Source organism: Aedes aegypti, chromosome 1, assembly GCF_002204515.2.
Source record: "Aedes aegypti strain LVP_AGWG chromosome 1, AaegL5.0 Primary Assembly, whole genome shotgun sequence".
NCBI classification, from domain to species: Eukaryota; Metazoa; Arthropoda; class Insecta; order Diptera; family Culicidae; genus Aedes; species Aedes aegypti.
In genome coordinates, this window is record NC_035107.1 from 160758623 (window position 1) to 160781991 (window position 23369).

At 39.6% G+C, this 23369-nt stretch overlaps 1 protein-coding gene and 1 non-coding gene across 3 annotated transcripts in view; both read right to left on the minus strand.

Annotated features, from left to right (window-relative positions):
- Positions 1-555: 555 nt before the first annotated feature.
- Positions 556-23369, minus strand: part of LOC5580226 (protein unc-80 homolog) — a 123016-nt gene continuing 100202 nt past the window's right edge. For both annotated transcript variants that reach the window (XM_021852541.1, XM_021852543.1), the window contains 10 exons: positions 18811-18980; positions 18182-18746; positions 17484-18044; positions 4878-5043; positions 3734-4818; positions 3530-3678; positions 2942-3473; positions 2085-2873; positions 1858-2026; positions 556-1791 (listed from right to left, as the gene is read on the minus strand). In XM_021852541.1, coding sequence (XP_021708233.1) covers positions 869-1791; positions 1858-2026; positions 2085-2873; positions 2942-3473; positions 3530-3678; positions 3734-4818; positions 4878-5043; positions 17484-18044; positions 18182-18746; positions 18811-18980 — 5109 coding nt within the window. In that variant the 3' untranslated portion in view covers positions 556-868. The remainder of the gene's footprint in view (positions 1792-1857; positions 2027-2084; positions 2874-2941; positions 3474-3529; positions 3679-3733; positions 4819-4877; positions 5044-17483; positions 18045-18181; positions 18747-18810; positions 18981-23369) is intronic.
- On the minus strand, positions 19143-19214 carry Trnat-cgu. Its single transcript has one exon. It is a non-coding gene; the product is annotated as a tRNA-Thr (tRNA).

Sequence of the window (23369 nt, forward strand, 5' to 3'; positions counted from 1 at the left end):
ATTAGGAACATTGTGTGCCTAATTTGACGCACAAGATTTTCATACAAAAATGTGTCTTAAACCTTAAAAATAGAAAAAAATCGACGTCAATTTATGAATAAAAGAATATTACTGATTGTTGTTGATGATATTGCTGTAAAACAACACAATATTTTCATGAAAATTGATTAATAATATTTAGCACATTCACTAAGGAATGAAAAAAATTGACGCACTTGTCGGATGAATTTTCAAATAATTTTTATTTTTTGCCTATTATTAATCAAAAATAAACTTTTTTTGATTGATATCTTACAATAACATGTAAATGAAGATTAAGGAATAAATTTTTGAATGCTATTCTGAACTAGAATTAATTTATAATAAAAATAATTAGAAAATGCGTCAAGTTTGGACCCGCGTCAAATATGGTACGTTCACGGTATCCCTCGAGATACGATTCATTGATTGCACCAAACAAAAGCAAATGAGGAGCTCTAAAGCATTGCCGCGTGCTATATTAGTTACAATTGGGATCAAGCATTTGGACGTTAGAACATTTTTTCTCTCTGATAGTTAGGGAGGAAGCTATCTTATTTTTGACCGAAATATACATTTACAATCTTAAAGCGTCTTCAGCAGGATTTCAAATCGTATAGTAAGTTATATTATTTTGAACATTCCACGACTTGTAACTCTCCTGAAGATAGCCTTAGCTTAGACTACCTATAAACCGACTCGCACCAAGAACATCACTGAAAGGGTAATTTCTTTATAGCCGCAATTCTGGTTTGCACTACAATAACGACTAGCGGTTAATGGGGTTAAAATCTGCGTTAAAATTTGTTTAAAAGCATATTCAACAGTTATAATATGCATATAAAACTTTTTAAATCAACGTATCTTCATCCTGCGTCTCAAACAACATCAACAACGAATGCTGCGAGGACGAACGGCCACCAAGGGCGGTTCCGGTTAATGAGCCATCCGGTGAAAGTAAGCCTGTTTGCAGACTATAATTATCGCGGTATCCTGAAGTGGATGACGTTTGCGATACGGAATCCCAGGAGAGATCCCCTACTGCGGTGATGTTTTTATTAATGACTTCAGATGGTTCCGTTGGAACGGTATGTGGCACGTGACTGCCCACTACAGATGACACCGGCGGCGGTTGATGTGGTTCCGTTCCATGATTGTTACCGCGCGTTGTTCCTCGGCGACAGCGGAATGTCTTGCGGCTTTGAGCTCGGGAGCGTTGTAAACGGTGTTTCTGATTATCTCCAGAGCTTTCATCTGCCAAACTATCCGGCGAAAGAGGCGTTGTAGAAGTTTCACCCGAAGATGTTTTGAACTCAACCGAAGAGACAAATCGGAGTTTTGGAGGCTGAACTTTACTTGATGGTTGCATAGATATTGAATGAGAAAGCAAGGGAGCTCCGCCCTCTGATAAAATGCTCGATATGGGAACCTGGCGTATTACTGATCCTTCAGGAACGTTTACTGGGGTTAGAGTGATTCCGTCGCCGCTCTGATTGTCAGCCATCATTATGTCTTTGTTGGTTGTGGTAGTGGAGCTTGATAGCGATTCACCTCTGGGTGCATGTAATGTTTGTTGAGATAATGTATCACTTGGGGTACATACTCCGGTTCCACTCCGAGAATCTTGTTGAAATGATGAAAAGCTTGGAGCTTGTGGTCCTCCAGTAAACATAGAAATTAGTGACGGCCGTTGCTGGTGTTTCGGTAGCTCTTGAGGAATAGGTACGTTGGAAGTTTCTCGACGTGGTGCTTCTTGTGGCACTGGATCTCGATCTGTAAATGTGGAAATTATAAAAAATGTCAATAGTCGATTTTTTTGTTCGTTGTCTTTCAAATTACCGTAACGTTTTTCTTCCAGTTCTTCACGTAGATCTCTGATTTCCCTGGCTAATTCCAATAATATGGCACCTCTGGATTTTACTCCCCCTGGGGCCGCCATACCTCTCATCCGTTCTCTAATCAAAAATTGCATATGACGCTCATGGTCCCCGATAGGCGGTTGCGAGATCTGGAAATAGGATTTTCATTGCATTTTTAAAGGTTTTTATCTCATGTCTAATTTTTACCTTGTGTAATATGAAAGGCATCAGAACAATATACAGAGGAGTCCTCTGAGTAACAACGAACTCCAAAAAGCTCCATAGTTCCGGAGCAGCCTCGTTGCGACGTCCCAAGTCCCGCATCACCCGTACAATACGGGGCCATTCATGGGAAAGTCTGGATTCGAAGCAAATGCACAAAACACGCAGTGCCAAAAATGTAGCCTGATACAGTGAGTTAGATATTTTGGCTGGACGCTTGGCATCACGACTTCCCGTAAAGGTCAGGGAACCAGCACGGATGTCGGCCCCAGTACGGTTACTTTGTGCACCAATCTGAGCAGTTCGGCCAGCTACGGGGCTCATAGCATTCAGAACTGCCGTTACCAAAAAAGAAATGTCTGACTGTTTGAGTTCACCGATATCGGAAATACTGCGACCACTACACACTTTGAGACATAGAGGCATTAGAAGATGCATCAAAAATGCTTCAGCCTTTTCTTGAGTAGGAAATTCAGCATTTCCTCCACAAATTTGTTCTAACCCAAGCGATATAGAATCCACAGGGCTAACCACCTGAAGTGCAACTAAACGAACGACCTGCGAACAAAAGAATGGAGGAGGACTCTTGGACATCAGAGCTGCTCCGGCACTCGAAACTCCTTCGGGAAAATTTCCAGGTTCATTCACGATAAGATTTTGAATGGTTGTCAGAAGTGATTTCATTTCACGCCATTGTAGAACATGTGGATAGCGAACGATAGACTCGTATACTCCTTTAAGTAAACCGGCAGCCGCCTCCCAATCAGTATTGCGCTGAAACATGTGAACACAGCAAACGTATTAGTTCAACTAGTAGCTATATAGAGTGAAATAGCACTTACCCTAACAGAAGTTTTCTTGGATATCTTCAAAAATACCTTATCTAGCCGACGTAGTATAGTTACCAAGGTTGGCTTCATTCCATGATCGTCGGCCCATTCGGCTCTTGGAAAGATACACAGCATGTAACGCTGTAGTCCTCGACAAGCCATCGACTCCGGATCGTACGGAGAAACTTTGAGCAGCGAATGAGCAATTTCTGCCAATCGCACGTGACACTTCACATCTAGTAGTTCCACTGGTTTACTATCTCCTTGCTTTCGCGAAAGTTCATTCAACCGAGTGGTTGATCGTGTTATGAATTCACCCACTACGGACAGTAAAACATCGCGTGGTCTACGGTATTCGGCTCTAATGGTTTCCGAATCTTCGACGGACTCGTTCAGGATCTTGGTTCTACCTACATCACTGACATACTTGGAGTGTGAATCTTCCTCAAAATCTAGACCAGGCGAGCAAGGTGGTCCTCGGGAACAGTTCCTCTGGCTGGATCCTTTGTGCTCCGGGCTGTTGCGAAACGGACCGTTGTAGCTCCTAGAAAAGAATATAGTAAGTGTTACAGCGGATGAACAATTACACAACGATCTTACTTTGAAAGTCCCTCGCAGTTGTGTACCATGGTGCGAATAGCAACAGCCAACTGTAGGATAATATCTCTTTCACATTTTCCCTCCAGTGGCACATAACTAGGCGACTGAATCTGCTGCATATAGCAAGGTAGAATGGCTTCCAGGATTATCTATAAAAATGTGTCATCTTAAATCGTTACTAAATGTTATTGAGCAATAACTTACCAACATCTGATATCCTCTGGTGCTCTCAGCTGAATAAGATACAACCATGACACATAGTGTTATGCAGTCCAATACAGTTACCATTTCATCCTCGTCGTGGTAGCAAAAGTCTATGGCTTTCAGTGGTTTGGGTTCTTTGACTAACTCAGCAATGTTTAAAGGATCCGGTGATGGTGTCTCTAAACTCAACAGCAAGTTGAATAGGCAACTGGATTGTACCTTGTGTGCTTCGCCGTATGCACCATCTTCATCTGTATCAAGAATGGCTGATACCGATCCGAACATTTGTAGAATAAAAGGCTTTCTGTTAAGCAAGTAGAACTGTTTCACTGCATATTCGATGGTGGTTGTCACCAACTTGTTCGTTTGATGTAATGAATACACTTGAAGTAATGTTGGCATTATCATGAAGTATCCATTGGTAGAGAAAATGTTCTTGAAATTGAATGCAGCGTTTATAAAAGTTGCTGTAACATATCGCATAATACACGAATCTTCTGAGTGAAGTAAAGCGGCTCCAGAAAGCACATTCAAGAACAACTGAATATCAGCTGAGTAAGCAAAGTTTCCGGCCATTGCTTCGAACATTCTGGCAATTAGGCGAACCCACATAAACTTGTGCAGCACATCGAGCCCGAGTAGTTCTTTACCGAATTCCCCTCCTTGATGAAGGTCCAAATCTACCTCCAGAGCCTTTCTTGGAAACGATGGTAGCTTCATGAGTTCCTCGTGTAGAAACACCACACGTTGTACGACCATGTCGACGTTCTTCAAAATGGCCCAAGTCAAGTGCACCTTTCCTATTTCCACAAACTTTTTGTACAATTCTTGTTTTTGCAGAGCATTGAAAGCTTCTTCTGGTTTCATTTCGATTAACTTCAGCTGTGGATATTGCGATCGCTTGAAGAAGTACCAGTCTCGCACATACCAATTGGGATTCAATATCTGTTGAGTCTTGTAGTCCACAAGTACAAACTGGTTGAGCTTCTTTTCATCAATGCCGAAGTAATCCAGCGATTCTGTCAGCAGCTGCGTAAACTGGGTATCCTCCTGAACGGGAAACTGAGATGGGATGCCACCTTCATCTGTAGAGTAGTGGAAGTGTTAAGCTTACAAGTTTCATAGAACAGCTAGAAGCACATACCTTCTGGTCCATGAACAATAATTTTCTTAGCAGATGGTACGTTGGCGGTCAGCAGGATGGATGCATCACACTGTTCTTTTCGCAAAATTTGCTTCAAGTCTTTGAACATAATTCCGTGCACACTATGTACCACCATCCACAATACTGATAAAGCCGATCCAACCAACTGAAAATTTGTAATTTTAGTGTGTTGAAAGTTTTCACAATTAAAACATATTATGAAATGGAGTATATTTAGGTATATTTATCATCTGCCATACTAACTATCCACTCAGGCCCATAAATAAAACTTATTGAATCTTGTGCTCCTAAACATTGCGCATACGTAACCTATGTAACCCATGGCGATTTCCTTTCCACTAACACAATGCACGTGATGCCAAGGATGCTGAGGTCTGTGGAACTTTTCCAAAGGAATCATCCATTAAGTATGTCTCGCTATTAGACACTCCACACATTTTTCAAGATTCCATATAAAAAATGTGATATAAGGAACATGGAGCTTTTGCTTTGTCGAGAATAAAAAAATTTGCTTGACGTACTTAATGGATGCTTCAAAGTAGATTTCTCAACCTCTAGCTGTCGTTGGGACGTGGGCAGAAAAGTTTTCGACTATTGGAAGTTTAGACCCAAGTCTTCGTCTTAGTTAACTGACGAGGAGGCAATCCTTAAACAGTGGTTTAATGATGTTCCACTTTACGAATTTATGTGACCTGTCAGTCAAACGCAATATCTTTGACTTACGAAAGGAAACAGATTGCATTGTACTAAGTCAAACATTTAATTCAAGCATACACGCAAAAAAATTGTGCGGTAAAAACTACCATGTTAGGGGGTTAACTTAAGCGCTCGCACCTGCAATTTTCAGCAGACCAGAAATGCGCTTGATTCTACCATGCCTGTAGTCGGAATCAGATTGTTGTAAGTTATTTCTGTCAAATGTACCAGTAATGCGGTGGGGTGTACCGTAAACATAGTAAATTGGTCTGAATTTCCATGGTAGTTTCAAGAATGGGCGTAGTCAGCTAAAATAGTTATTTTTACCACAGATTTTTTTCCCGTGTATGGAAATTAAACTAATGGATCACTTAAGTACACGCAAAAAAATTGTGCGGTAAAAACTACCATTTTAGGGGGTTAACTTAAGCGCTCGCACCTGCAATTTTCAGCAGACCAGGAATGCGCTTGATTCTACCATGCCTGTAGTCGGAATCAGATTGTTGTAAGTTATTTCTGTCAAATGTACCAGTAATGCGGTGGGGTGTACCGTAAACATAGTAAATTGGTCTGAATTTCCATGGTAGTTTCAAGAATGGGCGTAGTCAGCTAAAATAGTTATTTTTACCACAGATTTTTTTCCCGTGTATACTTTTTTCTCACTAACCTCATCCAAACAGCGGCGATATGAGATTTAACATTGAGTTGGCATTGCTGTTCTACGGTGGCGCTTAGAGGCTCTATTAGTTGTTCCAATCTTGCATAACTTTTAATATCGTCCTAAAAGGCATTGGTAACCGAGTGTGTAGCTCGTTGTTTTTAACCAAATGTATGGACCAAGATAAAAATTATCATCATTGGGAGATAGAGGAGGATCTACTCTTTATCGTTACATTGAGCATAAGCATGGATGACCGCTTCGTAGTTGCACTCCGTGATTGAGCAGAACAATCAATGTTGCACAGAGACTAAATTAATACGGCTTGGGATTAGCTGACCATCATCAATGCGCAAAAATCGTGAGTTCAAAGTTTAAAAGACAATAACGGCGCCGGCCACGCCCAATGCGGTCATCGGGGAAGGGAGGGAATGTTAGTTAGACAACCAAAGGAAATTGAGTTAGTGGGATAAGGTGGGATCCATAATAAAATCACGCCTAACCGGATTCGCGATATTACTCGAATACGCATTACATGCAAAACGTGTGTGCTTCCAGTTCAATCACTCGCTCCCGCAGGAGCAAACGACACAACCGATGGAACAAATACTACTGACTCGATCACGCCACATTTTCTCCGCGCTGCGCGAACCAGACACGATTGATCCATATTGCATCGCTCTCCCCTTCAAGGGCAAGCAACACCATTGATGGACCAAAGACTATACTGACTAGAGTTGGAAAATGTCAAAAAAGAAAATTAATTTTCTCATTTTTTATTGGAGATTTTATTTTGAGAAGCATTGCCAACTATAGTAATCGAACAACAGAATAATATGGTCCAGCTCACTAATAATATTTTCTTGAGGGGACGATGAAATTCACCAAATTGAAATGTCATTTGAATTGAAGTTCACTGATATTTTAAGGCCCTGCTACAGACATGATCACTAGCCTGGGACACGGTTATATGAAAAATTAAGATTCTCGCTCCAGTCCATGTTTTGGATTGCATTTAGGTCCCATAACAACTGTGCGAAATTTCAGCTCGATCGGTGAAACTATATTTTAGCGCCAGCCCCTCAAAGTTTGTATGGAATTTACTATGGGAAAACTTACTTTTGCAAAGAAAAATCACCAGAGGTTGCCAATTGTCCCCTATAAAAAATCTGAACACATCCCTCGATAGATATTTTTACGATGAACAACATTGTCGAAGACGGCAAAGCAATCCGACGCTTGTAAAAAAAGTTATAAAGCAGACTATTCGGAAATTTTGCACAATTTTATTATTATTGTTATTCCTTTACGTGTTAACCAACGTCTTCTTGTCAATAGGTTTTCATTGAATAACTTTTTTCACAAGTGTCGGATTGTTTCGCGGTCTTCAGCAATATTCTTCATCTTAAAAATACCTATCGAGGCCTGTGTTCAGAATTTTTATAGAGGTCAATGGGCGACTTCTGGCGATTTTTCTTTGCAAAAGTAAGTTTTCTCATAGTAAATTCCATACAGGGTTCATTCACAAATTTCATAACGCCGAAAATGACCATTTTTGACACCCACCCACCCCCTCATAACGCTTTTTGTATGAATATTCTATAAATTTTGTATGAGCTGTAACATTTCGAAGACACCCACCCACCCCCTACAGCGTTATGAAATTTGTGAACAGGCCCACAAACTTTGAAGGGCTGGCGCTAAAATATAGTTTCATTGATCGAGCTGAAATTTTGCACAGTTGTTATGGGACCTAAATGCAATCCAAAAAGTGGACTGGAGCGAGAATCTAAACTTTGTCGCACACTAATGATCACGCCACTTTTTCTCTGCGCTACGCAAACCGGACATGACTGATCCTTTCTTTTTTGTATCGCTCACCCCCTCGAGCGCAAGCGACACAGTTGGGTTTATTCTACGGAGTGGCGTAAAGTGAGAATTGTCGGTCTCGTATAGCGTGGTGACACTTCTCGACTCGAGTGAAGTGACTCACCATTTGATTTACACGGCGAATCACTTCACTCGAGTCGAAAATTGCTATACGAGATCGACAATTCTCACTTCACGTCACTCGTAGAATGAACCTAAATTGATGGACCAAACACTACTCGATATTATTTTTATCATAGCATTGTTGAATAGCATGTAAACCCATTTATTTGCTCGTTGGGCGAGATCATAAATTTACCAAGCAATGATCCATTAATCCCTGATACAACTATCACAAAATAAGCTTTCAATCAATTGCCATTCGACCAAATGGTCGGCTTTGAGTCAGAGTGGACTAAGTGCAAAACTTGGGGAAATTGAACGCTGTAAACCAGTGGTTCTCAACCTTTTTGAAGCTGGATCCCCTTTAAAATTTTACATACGTCCCGCGGACCCTTGAAAATAAATTTTCTTGAAATCCAAATTTCCAAAAACATACTATTTCTTTGAATTTTTAGAAATGAATCAATTGAACACAATACAACTCATATTAAGCATCGAATTGAATTGATTAAGAGTTCTCCCCAGAAACTCAGTAAGGATTTCACAAAGAATCCATTTTAAAAAATCTGATTCCAATGATATCACCAAACATTGAAAATAAAATCTATCAAGGAACCTATTTTGAATCCAAGATAACATTACCAAAGGTCTTGGAATGAATCAACGGATATCTTTGACAGGTACACCCAAATATCACGTCGAGAATCTGTGTGAGATATCTGCTGAGCAGATTCTGCTCTCACCGAAAATCTCGCAAATGAATTTTGTTGAAAGGCTAGTCCGCTAAGACCACGCAGATCCTAGCGAGGCTAGCCCGTCCACATCCGATTGCAAATCATAAAGAAATACAATACAGTAGATGTCTCCTTCAACTGGGCAGCTAACTGACTGATGCCTCTACCTGTAAATAACTTATAATGGACGGGAAATCCATTTGCTAATAATGTCGGCGAAATCACTCGACATTAGAACACACAAGTTCACTCAGCGTCTTGCCTGCTGGAGGCTCCAATGTTTACTGACTTTGGCGGAAAGCAGTCGCACTCCGGGCTCTGCATCAATGCCGACGACTGACACGATCGTCGCGCCAACAATTGAACTGTCAAAGACCTTTCATTCGCAGGCGGCATTGGAGACTGGAAGAATAAGCCTAGTATACACCTCACACTACCAGCAGCTGCAACTCTCTTTATTCAAACCAGGTATATATTTACAATTCAATCACACTTATCCAAATATCATACCTCTCGATAAATCTTCCACACTTTTACCTACGACGACACATGCTTCTCAACCGACGATTCTTCTACCTGAGGTGCGACACTACCTCTATTCCAACAAATTTCTCTCAAATTAAATTCTAAAAAAGCCTAAATTTTTGGGAAAATTTTAAAGTAAATCCTGGTCAGTCATTTTTTATCTCATTTAAAGAAATTTCTAACCCTGGGCTTTTCGTCTGGAATGTGTTTCGACTGTGCCACTGGGCGTCTCATGCTAAGTGTGGTGCTTCCTTCAAAGGGCAAATCGTCCACTGGAAGAATTAACGTGTCGTGTCTAGTTCATCTCGGGACCAAAGGCATTACTTCCGATGGAAATCGTAACTTTGACTTCTTTAAGTAATAAGTGACTATTATATACATTTATCTCGAGGAAATAATTTCATCCCATGCCCTCGTCAGCAATTTGTCTATGACTTTTCAAGCAATGTGTTGAAGGTTTTATCTTAAATGGTTTATCTCAGGGGGGGTATACGCAACGAAATGCGCCTACCGTTCATGTTTTGTGGGTGTATTCGTTTGGCTCACAACGCTGCTAGGCATACCGCTGTTTGGGTGTTGAAATGCATCAGCATTTGCTGCCTGGCATGGCCCGCGTTTCGACCTGTGCTGTTTGGGTCGGCCCGCGTGAGAGATGATGCTGTTTGGGACGGCCCGCCCGAGAGATGATCGTTAGGCGAGCTTTGTTTGTAGTTGACAGCCGTACACCCACCCTGGTTTATCTAGATTTGTATGCAAGAAGGTTTATCAGACAATAACGAAGATCTTGCCATTTTTGTTTTAATATTGTAAAAGTTTGCCAAGAAGAAAATATTATCGAATATTAAAAGAATCTGATCTTGGACTTCAGAAAATCCCTGTCCAAAAATCCTTTAAAACTTCGCCTGGAACTATTCGAGGGCCTTGTTAGATATCCGTCAAGTATCCTTCCAGGCAACTACAATTGGCATAGTTCAAAAATCTCACCAGATATCCTGATAACTTCGAGCGAAGTTCGCTAATATTCGTATGGAACAAGTGAAGAAATTAATTTTATCAATTCTACTGGTGAACAACTGGTAGAAGTCCTATACCTTTTTTTAATCTCTTTTGAGATCGGTTATAAATTTTGTCAAAATCATGTCATGGATTATCTATGAATATCTTTTGAACCAGTATTAGTTCAATTTTCCAATAAACGTTATAAACCATTGGCTCATTTGAAAAAGCACTGTGAAAAAATAACTGCTATGTAACACGTGATTGTTTGAGAAATTGATATTAAACGGTCTTGTAACATTTTTGAAGCTTTTAACACAGTGCCAGCGAAGAAGTTTTGAACGTCTGCATGCCGAGACATTAACTGATTAAACCAGTGGTTCCCAACCTTTTCAAAGCTGCGACCCCCTAAGAAATTTTACAAATATCCCGCGGACCCCCAAAGTTAAAGTTCTTCAAATCAATGTTTGGGAAAATCTGCTGAAGCTCTATTTTAACAGATACATTTTAACAGAAACCACTAAAAATAACGTTATAAATCAACCCGAATAATGCACAGAATCTGCTATAATTAGACATATATTGAGATGTTCGGTAATCCAATCCCCGTGGCTATTAAATTAATTAACTCATTACGCGTGGTAAAGATTGATAAATTATGGGTGAATTAATTAAAAAATGAATCACATGCTCGGCTGGGATTCAAACCCAGGACTCCTTAATGCTAGACGAGTGCTTTATCAACTAATCTACTAAGTAGCTCGGTAGCAGAATTGGTAGAGCGGTCGTCTAGCATACAGGAGTCCTGGATTCGAATCCCAGACGAGCACGTGGATTGTTTTCATAATTTCACCCATAATTTATCCATCTTTACCACGCGCAATGAGTTTATTCATTTTATCTAGATAAGTTTTTCTTTAGGGAGTTTCAAGAGTTTACCAGATATTTTTCCAAGAACTCGATTAAGAACTTTTTTGAAAGGATCGTGTTCAAATCCTACAGAAAGTATTGCAAAGGTAGACGGAGAAAGAACAACTGACATGAGGGGTTTTACTCGGTAAAATTATCTGAAAGTCTGCCTTAAAGTGCACAGAAAAAATTGTCGCAAAACATGAGTCTTGATTTTCAGAAAACCTCCTGCTGTAAGTAACGTCAAAGTGCTGGAAATAATTTACATCTCTCTGATTGGAAACACTCCAGCAAAAAATCGTACCAGCAATTAGACACATATATTTCCAAGGATTCATTAAAGTTTTTGAGTATCTTACATAGAAGTTTCACAGATTTTAAAGTATTCCCGAAGAATGTCATTTAAAATCCACGAAAATCTTGCCAAGCAATTTACATCGTTAGGCATCCAGCAAACACCTCTTCTCGAAGATGCTATGGATATTTTAAGATACTTGTTCATGGGCTTCTTATAAATCAATTGGGCTTTTAGGAGCAACCTAGTGGTCTTGGGAAAAAATATAAATTTCTCCAGGAACTCTCAAAACTTTATAAGATATCCGTAAGGAATCTTTCCAGAAATCTATCAAAGATCATCACTATTACGGAAATTAATTGAAAATCTCTTGTAGCAAACTGAGTAACAAATTACTCACATTTATTCATCATCCAGAAAAACAACTCTAGTTCTCAATGACTTCGCGGACCCCCTAGACCTAGAGAGTCGTCACGGCCCCCCAGGGGTCCGCGGACCACCGGTTGGGAAACCCTGGATTAAACTATATTTGGAATACTTTACCAGTACTTGAAAACTTTATAACATATTACACATGAACACTCTTAAACATATTCTCATATTACAAAAATATTTAAAGATTGTCGACTTTCTCTTTGGATCATTACACGAAATTCAAAAGATTTTCGGAACATTTCAAAATACAGGATGATGATGGATGATGAGTAATTCCTACTGAATCAAAAATAACAGTCGTAAACATTCGCCCGGCAAAGTAATTAGCTGAAGAGAAAATCGAAGAAGAGAAATCGTTTACTGCAGTTATGCCCTTATGATACTAAACGCGAGAAATGATTGTTATTTTCAGAAATTGTTCAGTCAGAGTGAACCAAATCACCAGACGGTGGCCTTTAGTTTAGTCAGAGTGGATCAAGTGCACATAATGCACAAAAAAAGTCCTATTAGAGGTTTGGATTATGTTTTTTCATGATTATCACTTCATATTATATTGAGTGCTTCGTGAAGCCCAAGCAGGACAGTTCAGTTTTGCGTCGTCCGATAGATTTGGCTCACGGTTTCGCGCATGTTTTCGTCGCCGGAGATTTTTTTTTTTCCTGTTTTCAAGCGTCTTGCTGGGTAGTGCTTCGTGAAGCCCAAGCAGGACAGTTCGGTTTTGCGTCGTCCGATAGATTTGGCTCACGTTTTCGCGCATGTTTTCGTCGCCGGAGATTTTTTTTTTTTCCTGTTTTCAAGCGTCTTGCTGGGTAGTGCTTCGTGAAGCCCAAGCAGGACAGTTCAGTTTTGCGTCGTCCGAAAAATTTGGCTCACGGTTTCGCGCATGTTTTCGTCGCCGGAGATTTTTTCTTTTTTCCTGTTTTCAAGCGTCTTGCTGGGTAGTGCTTCGTAAAGCCCAAGCAGGACAGTTCAGTTTTGCGTCGTCCGATAAATTTGGCTCACGGTTTCGCGCATGTTTTCGTCGCCGGAGATTTTTTTTTTTTCCCTGTTTTCAAGCGTCTTGCTGGGTAGTGCTTCGTGAAGCCCAAGCAGGACAGTTCAGTTTTGCGTCGTCCTATAGATTTGGCTCACGGTTTCGCGCATGTTTTCGTCGCCGGAGATTTTTTTTTTTCCTGTTTTCAAGCGTCTTGCTGGGTAGTGCTTCGTGAAGCCCAAGCAGGACAGTTCGGTTTTGCGTCGTCCGATAGATTTGGCTCACGTTTTCGCGCATGTTTTCGTCGCCGGAGATTTTTTTTTTTTTCCTGTTTTCAAGCGTCTTGCTGGGTAGTGCTTCGTGAAGCCCAAGCAGGACAGTTCGGTTTTGCGTCGTCCGATAGATTTGGCTCACGTTTTCGCGCATGTTTTCGTCGCCGGAGATTTTTTTTTTCCTGTTTTCAAGCGTCTTGCTGGGTAGTGCTTCGTGAAGCCCAAGCAGGACAGTTCGGTTTTGCGTCGTCCGATAGATTTGGCTCACGGTTTCGCGCGTGTTTTCGGCTCCTAAGATTTTTTTTTTCTGTTTTGGAGCGTCTTGCTGGGTAGGTATTTGGAAGGCACAAGCAAGACGGTTTGTTTTCGGGACGCCAAGAAGTTTTGCTGTCAGTATCAGTTTTGTGTTCAGTCGAGGATGGTTTACCAACTGGTGAGTTCGTTTCATTCTTGTGATAACACATATTTTCTTGAAAGCGTAACTTTTAAGTAATTTTAAAACAAACTTTGTATGGTTCGTCACTATAAGTGTCGGCATTATGTTTTTTTCTTATACAATTTCAATATACATATATTTGTCTCTTTTATACGTTATTAAAAATTATCTTTTGAATTGTTCGACATTGTGAATGTTGACGTATTTTTTAAAACTTGTACCATATCGAGACAAAATGCACAGTAATACTCATATGTAATTTTCAAACAAACTATGTATAGTTCGTCACTACAAGTGTCGGCATTATTCCTGTTTCATATAATTTAAAATATATACATGTAATTTTCAGTTTTCGTCATTAATAAAAACATCTTTTGAATAGAGTAGTGTTTGATCCTTCGACCTTGACACTTGCTCCTGCTGGGGCGGGTGATGAGGGCAGGATCAAACATGTCGCGCGTCGGTAGTGAAGCGGTGAAAAAGTGATCGGTTCGTTAGTAGTGTTTGATCCTTCCACCTTGACGCTGGCTCCTGCGGGAGCGGGTGATGAGGGCAGGATCAAATATGTCGCGCGTCGGTAGTGAAGCGGTGAAAAAGTGATCGGTTCGTAAGTAGTGTTTGATCCTTCGATCTTGACGCTTGCTCCTGCGGGGGCGGGCGATGGGGCAGGATCAAACTTGTCGCGCGTCGTTCGCTCAGAGAAATGAAAAAGCGCCGCGGATCGCTAGTAGTGTTTGATCTATTGATCGCGTCGCTTGCTCTTGCGTGGGCGAGTGACGAACACTTGTTCGGCGTTTAATGCGATTATCGAATTATTTCGCGAATCCGGTTAGGCGTGATTATATCATGGCTCGCATCACCAAACATTGGTGACTCCCAGATCTTTACCTTATCCCACTAACCCAATATCCTCTCCATGACAACCGTGGAGATGCAGAGGTGATCTCGGTCTCTAGTAACAACGGTAGTCACACTAACATTCCTTCCATTCCCCGATGACCGTAAGGACGTGGCCGGCGCCGTTATTGACTTTTAAATTTGAGCTCTCGATTTGTGCACATTGAAGAATGGTAAGCTAATCCCAAGCCCCATTCATTAATTCCCTGTGCAACTTCGATTGTTCTGGTCAATCACGGAGTAGCAACTACGAATTGTACGGTCATCTATGCTTATGCTTATGCTATGCTTATATTATCACTTCATATTATATTGTTTGAAAGTTACATAGGGAAATGTAATAGAAAAGTATAGAAATATTGAACCAAAATTCTAACGAGTTAAAAAATTACAGTGTTCGACTTTAAGCCCATTTTTCTCAAAATATGAAAAATGTAACTTAGTCCACTCTGACTTAACGCCGACCAAATTTCCATTCGATTCAATGTACTTTATACCAAATGAGATTCGGCCAAGTGTCCTATAAGTGCTATATGGCTTGATTATCATGGTTTTCTGATAGACTTAGAGAAAAATCATTTGAAAATTTTAGACAGCATTCCCACAGAGTCCTGTGGGCGAATATTTTCTTCGAAAATATATTTAAGAGGGAATTGTGCGCCGGAATGCGTCTATATATCAGATTATCTAAAAAAAAATGATTGCGTAAATATGGTACACACAATTCTAATAGTATGAGTTTCAAAAGAACTCTGAGAAGCATGTTCTCAGAGTTTTTTTTCTAGAGACACCAAGAGGACACACATGGAAACACCCAGAGTGGCTCAGCCGGAAAAACTTCCTTTCGAAAAATTTTCCTGGACTGAAGCGGGAATCGAACCCACACTTCTTGACACGATGCGCCTGATTGTCTGACGACACCAACCGCACGGCCATGAAGCCCACTAGCTTTGTAAATGTGATGCATCACATTACATGAATGCAAATTTATGATATTATTACAGACAAACTGACGTAACACTTACAACTATATCATCCACGTCTTTATGTATAACGAGGCTCATGTATAATCTCAATGTTACTGTTATGCGGTTACAATTACCAATGCGACAAAACAACTTGGTATTTTCATCGAAATTTCTGGTAGAATCTCACAGATTTCAGTAATTTGATCGGAAGTGCGCATCATTTTATGACTCTTCGCGGTATAAACTCGAAATTATCAAAAATGTCGAAAGTGACAAATATGCAGTTATGGGCGGTACAGAAGGCGCTAGTGTGAAATGTCAAAAACGAAAGATAACCAAACAAAGGGAAATCAAGAGTCACAGGTTGTGAGGTTGAGTAATTTGTGAACGAAGCACTAACATTATTTTGTAATTCATGTAAAATGTTTGAAATTTACTATGGTGAGCACAAAGATAAATCTTTGTGGTTGATTTTTTTCAATGTATGATTTGTGCTAGTGTTTAAATTAGTGATAGGGTTAAAAAAGAATATTTGGACACTTTCATGGTTCACTTTGGCATGAAGGGTTTTTGACGCATATTGTGGCCAAATATGAGCCCAGTAGTAATTAAAAATATCCCTGCAGTAGTGAATCAAAAATGCCAAAAAAAGGAACCGGCTCCCTATGTATTTATAGGCACTCCCTATTAGGCAGTATACTATTAATATACCATGAATATTATAAGGGACTGAAATGACGAAATATTTTAAGAGGGAGGAAGGAGTCTGATTCTTTGACAACCATGCATGAAATATGTGTATGTGTATATATGTACGATGGAAGGGGTGGCGAAAATCGTTGAAAATTGCTTCCCCATTTATGGACACTACCTCAGAGGTTTTCAAGAGATGAAAGCTTCAACTATGTGCATTTGCAACATTTTCGACTTTTTATGCAAAATGATCAATTTTGGTAGGCTAGACCTTAGTTGTTAATAGACCGAAGATTTGAATATTTTTTTTACGCACGTCAGACATAACATATTTTTTAAATAAAATAAATAAAAAACAAAATCAAAAGTAAAAATTAACTGAAGTGTAATTTTTGACGAAAAATTATAAATGATTTATCTGAAAATATGGAAGCCGTCCAAATTGTATTTAGCAAACTTGTTCATCTCGTCTAAATCTACAGCTTTGCTGAACATGCCATGAAGCTATTGCCCAGTGTTTTACGTATGTCTATTATTAATGATTGCCAACAAATTCACATAATTCAAACCGCTGTTGAACTAGCGTTGAACCTTATTCAAATTGCTGTTGCGCCAGTGATTGGAAAAACCACTAAATATATATATCAAATTTACTTAAATTTGTCGGAATATCTGTGAAAACTACATTCAAATCGATTCAAAAATAACTCAGATATCATTCTATAAAGTTGGTCATTTTGTATGGAAAAACGGAAAAGTTGCAAATGTATTGTCCAAAACTGTATATAAATGATTATACCTTTGATGTTTTATAAATATGATACTGATTTGATTCATCCATATTCAGGTATAAAAAGTAATGTCCAGTAGTAAATTGAGAATGATATTCAGGCTTGGAATGATCTTACTCACCCTTATACCACTGTGATAGTCTGCCCATTTGTTGATAATAATTATCAATTGCAATATGACAATCATTAATGTGATTAAAATGGGACACACGCTCAAAGCGAGATTCGAACAGACAACTTCAGTCTACACTCCATTAAATCTCACACGCCCGTACACACGGAGCCGAGACCAACTTTTCTTTCGTTCACGCTTACCTGTTGACTGCACTCGTGTGTGGATCGAACATAGAACATTACATATCCGATGATGTAATTGTACAACGCAAATGCTGCTTGCTGGGGCAATCTGGGTACGAATCGAATTAAATGCCTCAATAATTTGAACATTTGATCCTGGTGATCTCGGGTTAGCCTCTCAAGCACGTATCGTAGAAACAGGGCTGAATCCTCCACCAAACATATCCAAATGACCTGGTAGGCTGTCTCGTAGACGGCCTGTCCATCTGCATTTACAGCGGCATCATCGAGACAGGCCACAATTTGCATTACCGAAGAACACAAACACGAGGGGAAGACAGAGTGGGCGGCATGCATATGGATCGCTGATCGAGCGCCATCTTCTTCCTCTTCCATGTGATCTTCGCCAGGGCCATGATCGAGACCTGGCTCGTATGCTGCCTGCTGTGTTATCGGGATAGTGGTGATGAGGAAACTTTGCCTTTCGGAACGTTGTTTGTCCTCCTGTTGTTGGATGGCGTGGCGAATGGCTTCCGTTTGCTGCTTTTTACGAGTTTTTGTAGCCGTGACGAGCGATCGCTAAAAAAGAATACAGCCAAACATTGATATAAAATATCTAACTTCTTATTATTCGATACAATTTATATTGTTTTATGAAATATTGACTAAACATTTCATGGTACTTATTGATATAGTATTCACATTATAAGGCTTACATGTCTCTCTTGATTCAGTGTCACTTCCATGTCCTTGTTTTGCTGTCGAGGACTCCAAGGGGGATCAACTACGGGTAGGCTTTCAATTCCAATTTTAGGCGATGGAAGCGTAAACTCGATACCAGGTGGTGGTACTTTGAATGACAAATGAGCTCCTTCCTCCATCCGTGGCCACACTTGGAAGCGATTTTTCCACAGTACTTGATATCTAAGCATAGCCTCCACTCGTACGTTTGGATTTTTATGCTTCATGGCACGCTGCATCAGTTCCGATGCTGTGGTGGGAGCTTTGACCGAAGCCAAAATGAACAAAGCAGCGGAAGCTGCTGACACTTCCTGGTTGGATTCCAGCAGAAGCTCCCAGGCTACGGGTATAATTTCTATAAATTGCTCCTCAGTCAAAACGGACGCTCCTTTCACAAGAGTTGCAATCGGCACGTGAAACATTTCTCGAACATGATTTTTTATGTACTTCATAATCAATGGAGATTCTTGTGACTTTTTACTTTCATCAGTGCGTTGTGAATACTGAGACGTATTTGGCTCAGAATCGTCTTGAATTATTCTAACAAAAATGAAATGTATGCATGTGTCATAAACTGTAAGCCTCTTAATAATCTGGAGTTTACCTATCGCGTTTGGAAATGCTATCCTTTCTACGAGACGGTGATGTCTGCGAAGAACTTTGATCGGATACCTTTCTACCATGTTTGGTTCGATCCCGTCGAGCACTGTTCTTTGCTGATTCAGTTACATGGGTAAATGCCATTGGAATCAATCCAAATTCTTCTCCGTATACCTGCAAAAATCAAAGTTTGATAAGGGTAATTCAAAGTAATTATATAATGTACTACTGTTATATACATATCAAGATCAATATAAAGATTACCATTTCAGTTTATTGAAATGCAATAAAATGGTAAAAGTGATGAGATCGTACAAATTCAAATTAGAAAAAAGATGCCTCCTGTGAGGATTGAACTCACGACCGCTGGTTTACGAGACCAGCGCTCTACCACTGAGCTAAAGAGGCTGATGCAGAAGTAGGTGCTTAAAGGCGTATTTAAACCTAGCACCCCAAGCGCATGCGCTAAAATAATGCCGGTAACACATTACACGCTCATTGGTTTTAACACACTTGTTGCGTGCACTGTTTGGTAACACATAATTAATAGAACTATCAACATATTTTTGAGCAGAGCGTTACGCGTGCACGTGTATATTTTGGATTTGGACATTTGCGACAAAATTGAATGGAAATGTTCACAAAACGTATACTCGTTATGGCCTGTCCAATGTTGTCGTCTAATCAAATTACACGCACTTTACAGCATTAACCCGTTCACAGTTAATTCAAAGTGTACTCAATGAACTGAATAATGTAACGTTTCATCGATTTCAAAGATCACCAGAATTTGAGTAAGCGAAGAGTAACTCGTTGATATTGACAATTCGAGTGACAATTAGAAGTTCGGCAGTCAAAACTTCGGCGAAGTTCGGCGTCGGCATACTGATTTGGTGCTACGCCGACGCATGAGGATTGCCTTTGTCGGCGTAGCACTTCGGTAGAATGCCGACGCCGAACTTCGGAGAACTTTCGGTGATATTTCATTTCTCTTATGAACTTCGGTCTAAAGTTAATCTGAATGCACAATATGTTACCTATTCTTTTTATTCACATTACCTGCGCTTATAATTTTTCGTTTATTTCTCAGAACTCGAGGAATTGATCGTCACCCAACGACTGTGTAGAAAATTATTACCGTGAACATTTAACTTGCGTTAGCGTTATCAGTGTTACGAAAAATGTTGTATTCACGTGACATTGCATGCAAGTAATATTTGCATCTAGCAATAAGGGTAACCCCACAACTATGTAGGGAACACACGTCCAAATATTTTTACTCAGACATACGTTTTCACAACGACACCGATATATAGAACAAATTTTGCGATGAATCAAATCTCGCATAATTTCTGATCTCGCCCTAAAAGCCATTGGTAACCGAGCGTGTAGCTCGTTGTTTTTAGGCAAATGAATGGACTGAAGTAAAAACTATCACCACTGGGAGATAGAGGAGGATCTTCTCTTCATCGGAGAATTGTTAAAAAACTTGTAAATACATTCGTTTGCTAAGAAACGACGAGCTACACACTCGGTTACCAATGGTTTTTAGGGCGAGATCAGAAATTATGCAAGAAATATTAATAGGGGACCTGGGGTAGGATGCACTAGTTAAAAGAAATGTGTAAAAATTAAGACCAAACAAAATCTCGCATACCTTGAGATAACGCCCTAAAAGCTATTGGTAACCATGTGTGTAGCTCGTTGTTTATGGGCAAGTGAAGGAATAAACATCCAAACCAACATCACTGGTAGGTAGATAATGATCCTTTCTTCGCCATAGAATTGTTAAACAACGTGTAAATCCATTCAAATGCTCAGAAACAATGAGCTACACACATGGTTACCAATGGCTTTTAGGGCGAGATCATAAGTTATGCGAGAAATGTATGTAGTATTTTAATTTGTTTTACTAACATCATGTAGGGTTCACCATATTATGTTATGCATTTCCAAAATTACGGGACAAATAGGGTCCTAAAGCCCTGTCTCAATTTTATTACCAAACGCTTAAGTTTAGGGCAGAAACACATGTTTACTCAATTTTTTAAATGATTTTCATTGGTTTAAGTACAAAAAACATTTTTTTAATGATTTTTGAGATTTTGTCACACCCCTTGGTTTAAACTCGAATTTTGGGTATATTTTGTTTTCCGTGTCCCTTCCGAAATGTCAGATAGGAACAACCCCAGTGTTAAAACTATATGCCCTGTGGCATTTTTGTCGAAAAAGTGAATGTCAAACAAGATCACAAGTGTCAAGGTTGATATTTGGAACCATTTTTTAAATTGAAGTTAAAAAATGATATAGCCGTTATTTGAGCGGGAAAACTTGCTAAAGTAGTTGCAATAACATGCCCTTTCGTATTATTGAATAAAAACGAGAATTCATTAAACATTTTAGGACCCAATTGAGCATTTTCAATAAAACGACGGGACAGTCCGTAGCGGTTTTAAAAACGGTACCGTAAAACGGGATAACTTTGATAGTTTTTTTCGAAGAAAACTTGAATATTTTTGCATGCTGTTTCAAAGATTTACAATTTATATTTTTAAAACAAGTACTGGCATCCTAGCTATCGATTACAGTCGATAAATTGGCAAAAGATTTATTTTGAATGGATATATAATTTTTCATATAATCGAAAGTCGGTTTTCTGTTTTGGGAATGGAGTATGATTCGAACAAAATTGAATGACTAATGAACATTTTTAGGGCATTGCATACCTTAAGGCGTTTAACGTTATATGGAAATTTCTGACTTAGATTACAAAAATGGTCCCAGTTTGTGAAAATGCTTTTCGCTAAGAGATTTGAGACCGTATTCAAGTTTTATGATAACTAGGCTGTCAAAGATAAGTGGCCAACTATTGAAAACTACATCAAATAGTGATCGTAGAACAGATTGTTTGTAAGCGTTTCGAAAATGCTAAAATTGTGTAATTTTTTAAATTCGTATAAAAAGCCTAAAATGTTTTTGATTCAAATGAAAACCGCTTTTACATGAAGTAGCATACTAATATTCTATAGTTTTGCATACGTTTTGCTTAACTGATTTACAGAAATTATGATATTTCGTTTAGTATGTGGTGGGTTACGCACTATCAAAGTTACCCGCATTATCAAAGTTACCCCGTTTTACGGTACTGTCCCGTTAAATACGGGACTTATGATTAGCCAATCGTCAAGAGATTCTCGACCAAATTCTGGGACTCCTGGGAAATGCTCATTGAATTTCTGGTAATGAACATTGAACTTCGTTCGGAGAACTTACACATTTGTAACGCTCCGTTCCGTTTCCAAGTAATCGGCTTAAGCGCCACCTTCGAAGAAGGACCGTTACTCCGTTAATTAGCCCGGAATGAGACTGCCTTCTCAGGGCAGGTCAATCAATGTTTTAAGAACTGATGTCGCAAATTAGTCCCAAACGTCGTACGGCAAATCAAACAAATATAGCTACTCTAATTTAAAATATAAGAAAGGAAAATTTACAAAAATAACTCAATAATCCAACAAAGGAGAATCGCTTAGCTCTAATTAGACAAACACAATTAACAATTAAATTCAAATTGAATGCGTGACGCGGAAAAAAAATAGAGTACTTAAACTAAACTTGAAGTAAGTTTTATTAAGTTCAAAATCAATCTCGATCGCGAAACAAATTCAGCTAAATCTATCGAGATAAGCGAGTTTGTATTTAGTTACTAAAACTTTTAATTCAAAGGCCAAATTCAAATAAACCTTTTGACCTATCGTGACGTCACGCTTTCCTAACTTTTGATTGCAATCGTATTTTCGCTCCGTGAGCAATTCCAATTATTGTCGTGACCGATCCAACGACGGACGTCCCCCGACGTGATTCGTCCCAAATAAACGGGATTCAATTTCAAATTGGAAACAAATTCATCAACACGTTGTCGGCTTCGGGCTCTAATTATGCTTCGTCTTACTTACGTGCCCCGCGCGCCGGCTTCTCATTCGGGGTATAGGCGTCCCCTTGTAGCGTGGAGTGATCGGCCGTGTATTGTAGCGTGGCCAGCCGTGCGACTTATTAGCTTGCGGTGACACGGAACGATGTTGCACGATCGACGAAAGACGAGCGGGACGATTGCTTGAGCCGCCGACAGCAAGACGTTAGATCGCCGAACGGTGGATGTCCCCACTGCACGTGCTCGAAATAATCCTCTTCAACGCCGTGCCCAGTGTCGAGTTCGGGATAGCAGATCGTAGCTGGACTAGGTTTCACCTCCAGACTAACCGCCCACGTTGCTTGGGCACGCTAATCCTGAATTTGTTTTGTAATAAATTCACTAAAAAAATCTTTTTCGACTGCACTATACTCGACAATTTAGTTGTTCGAGTTTAATTATTCACCCGCACAATTTAACTTTGGTTCAATTATATTGAAATTCGAAAATCACTCTGAAAGTACGTCTTCTTTCAACAAAGCACTCCACTGAATTGAAAGGACCGTCGCGCTGCTAATTGTATCGAGCCTAAAAATTGCTGCGCAATATCCCACTATTGGAGGATTAAAGAGCGTTTAGTTACAATAGTCTTTTGT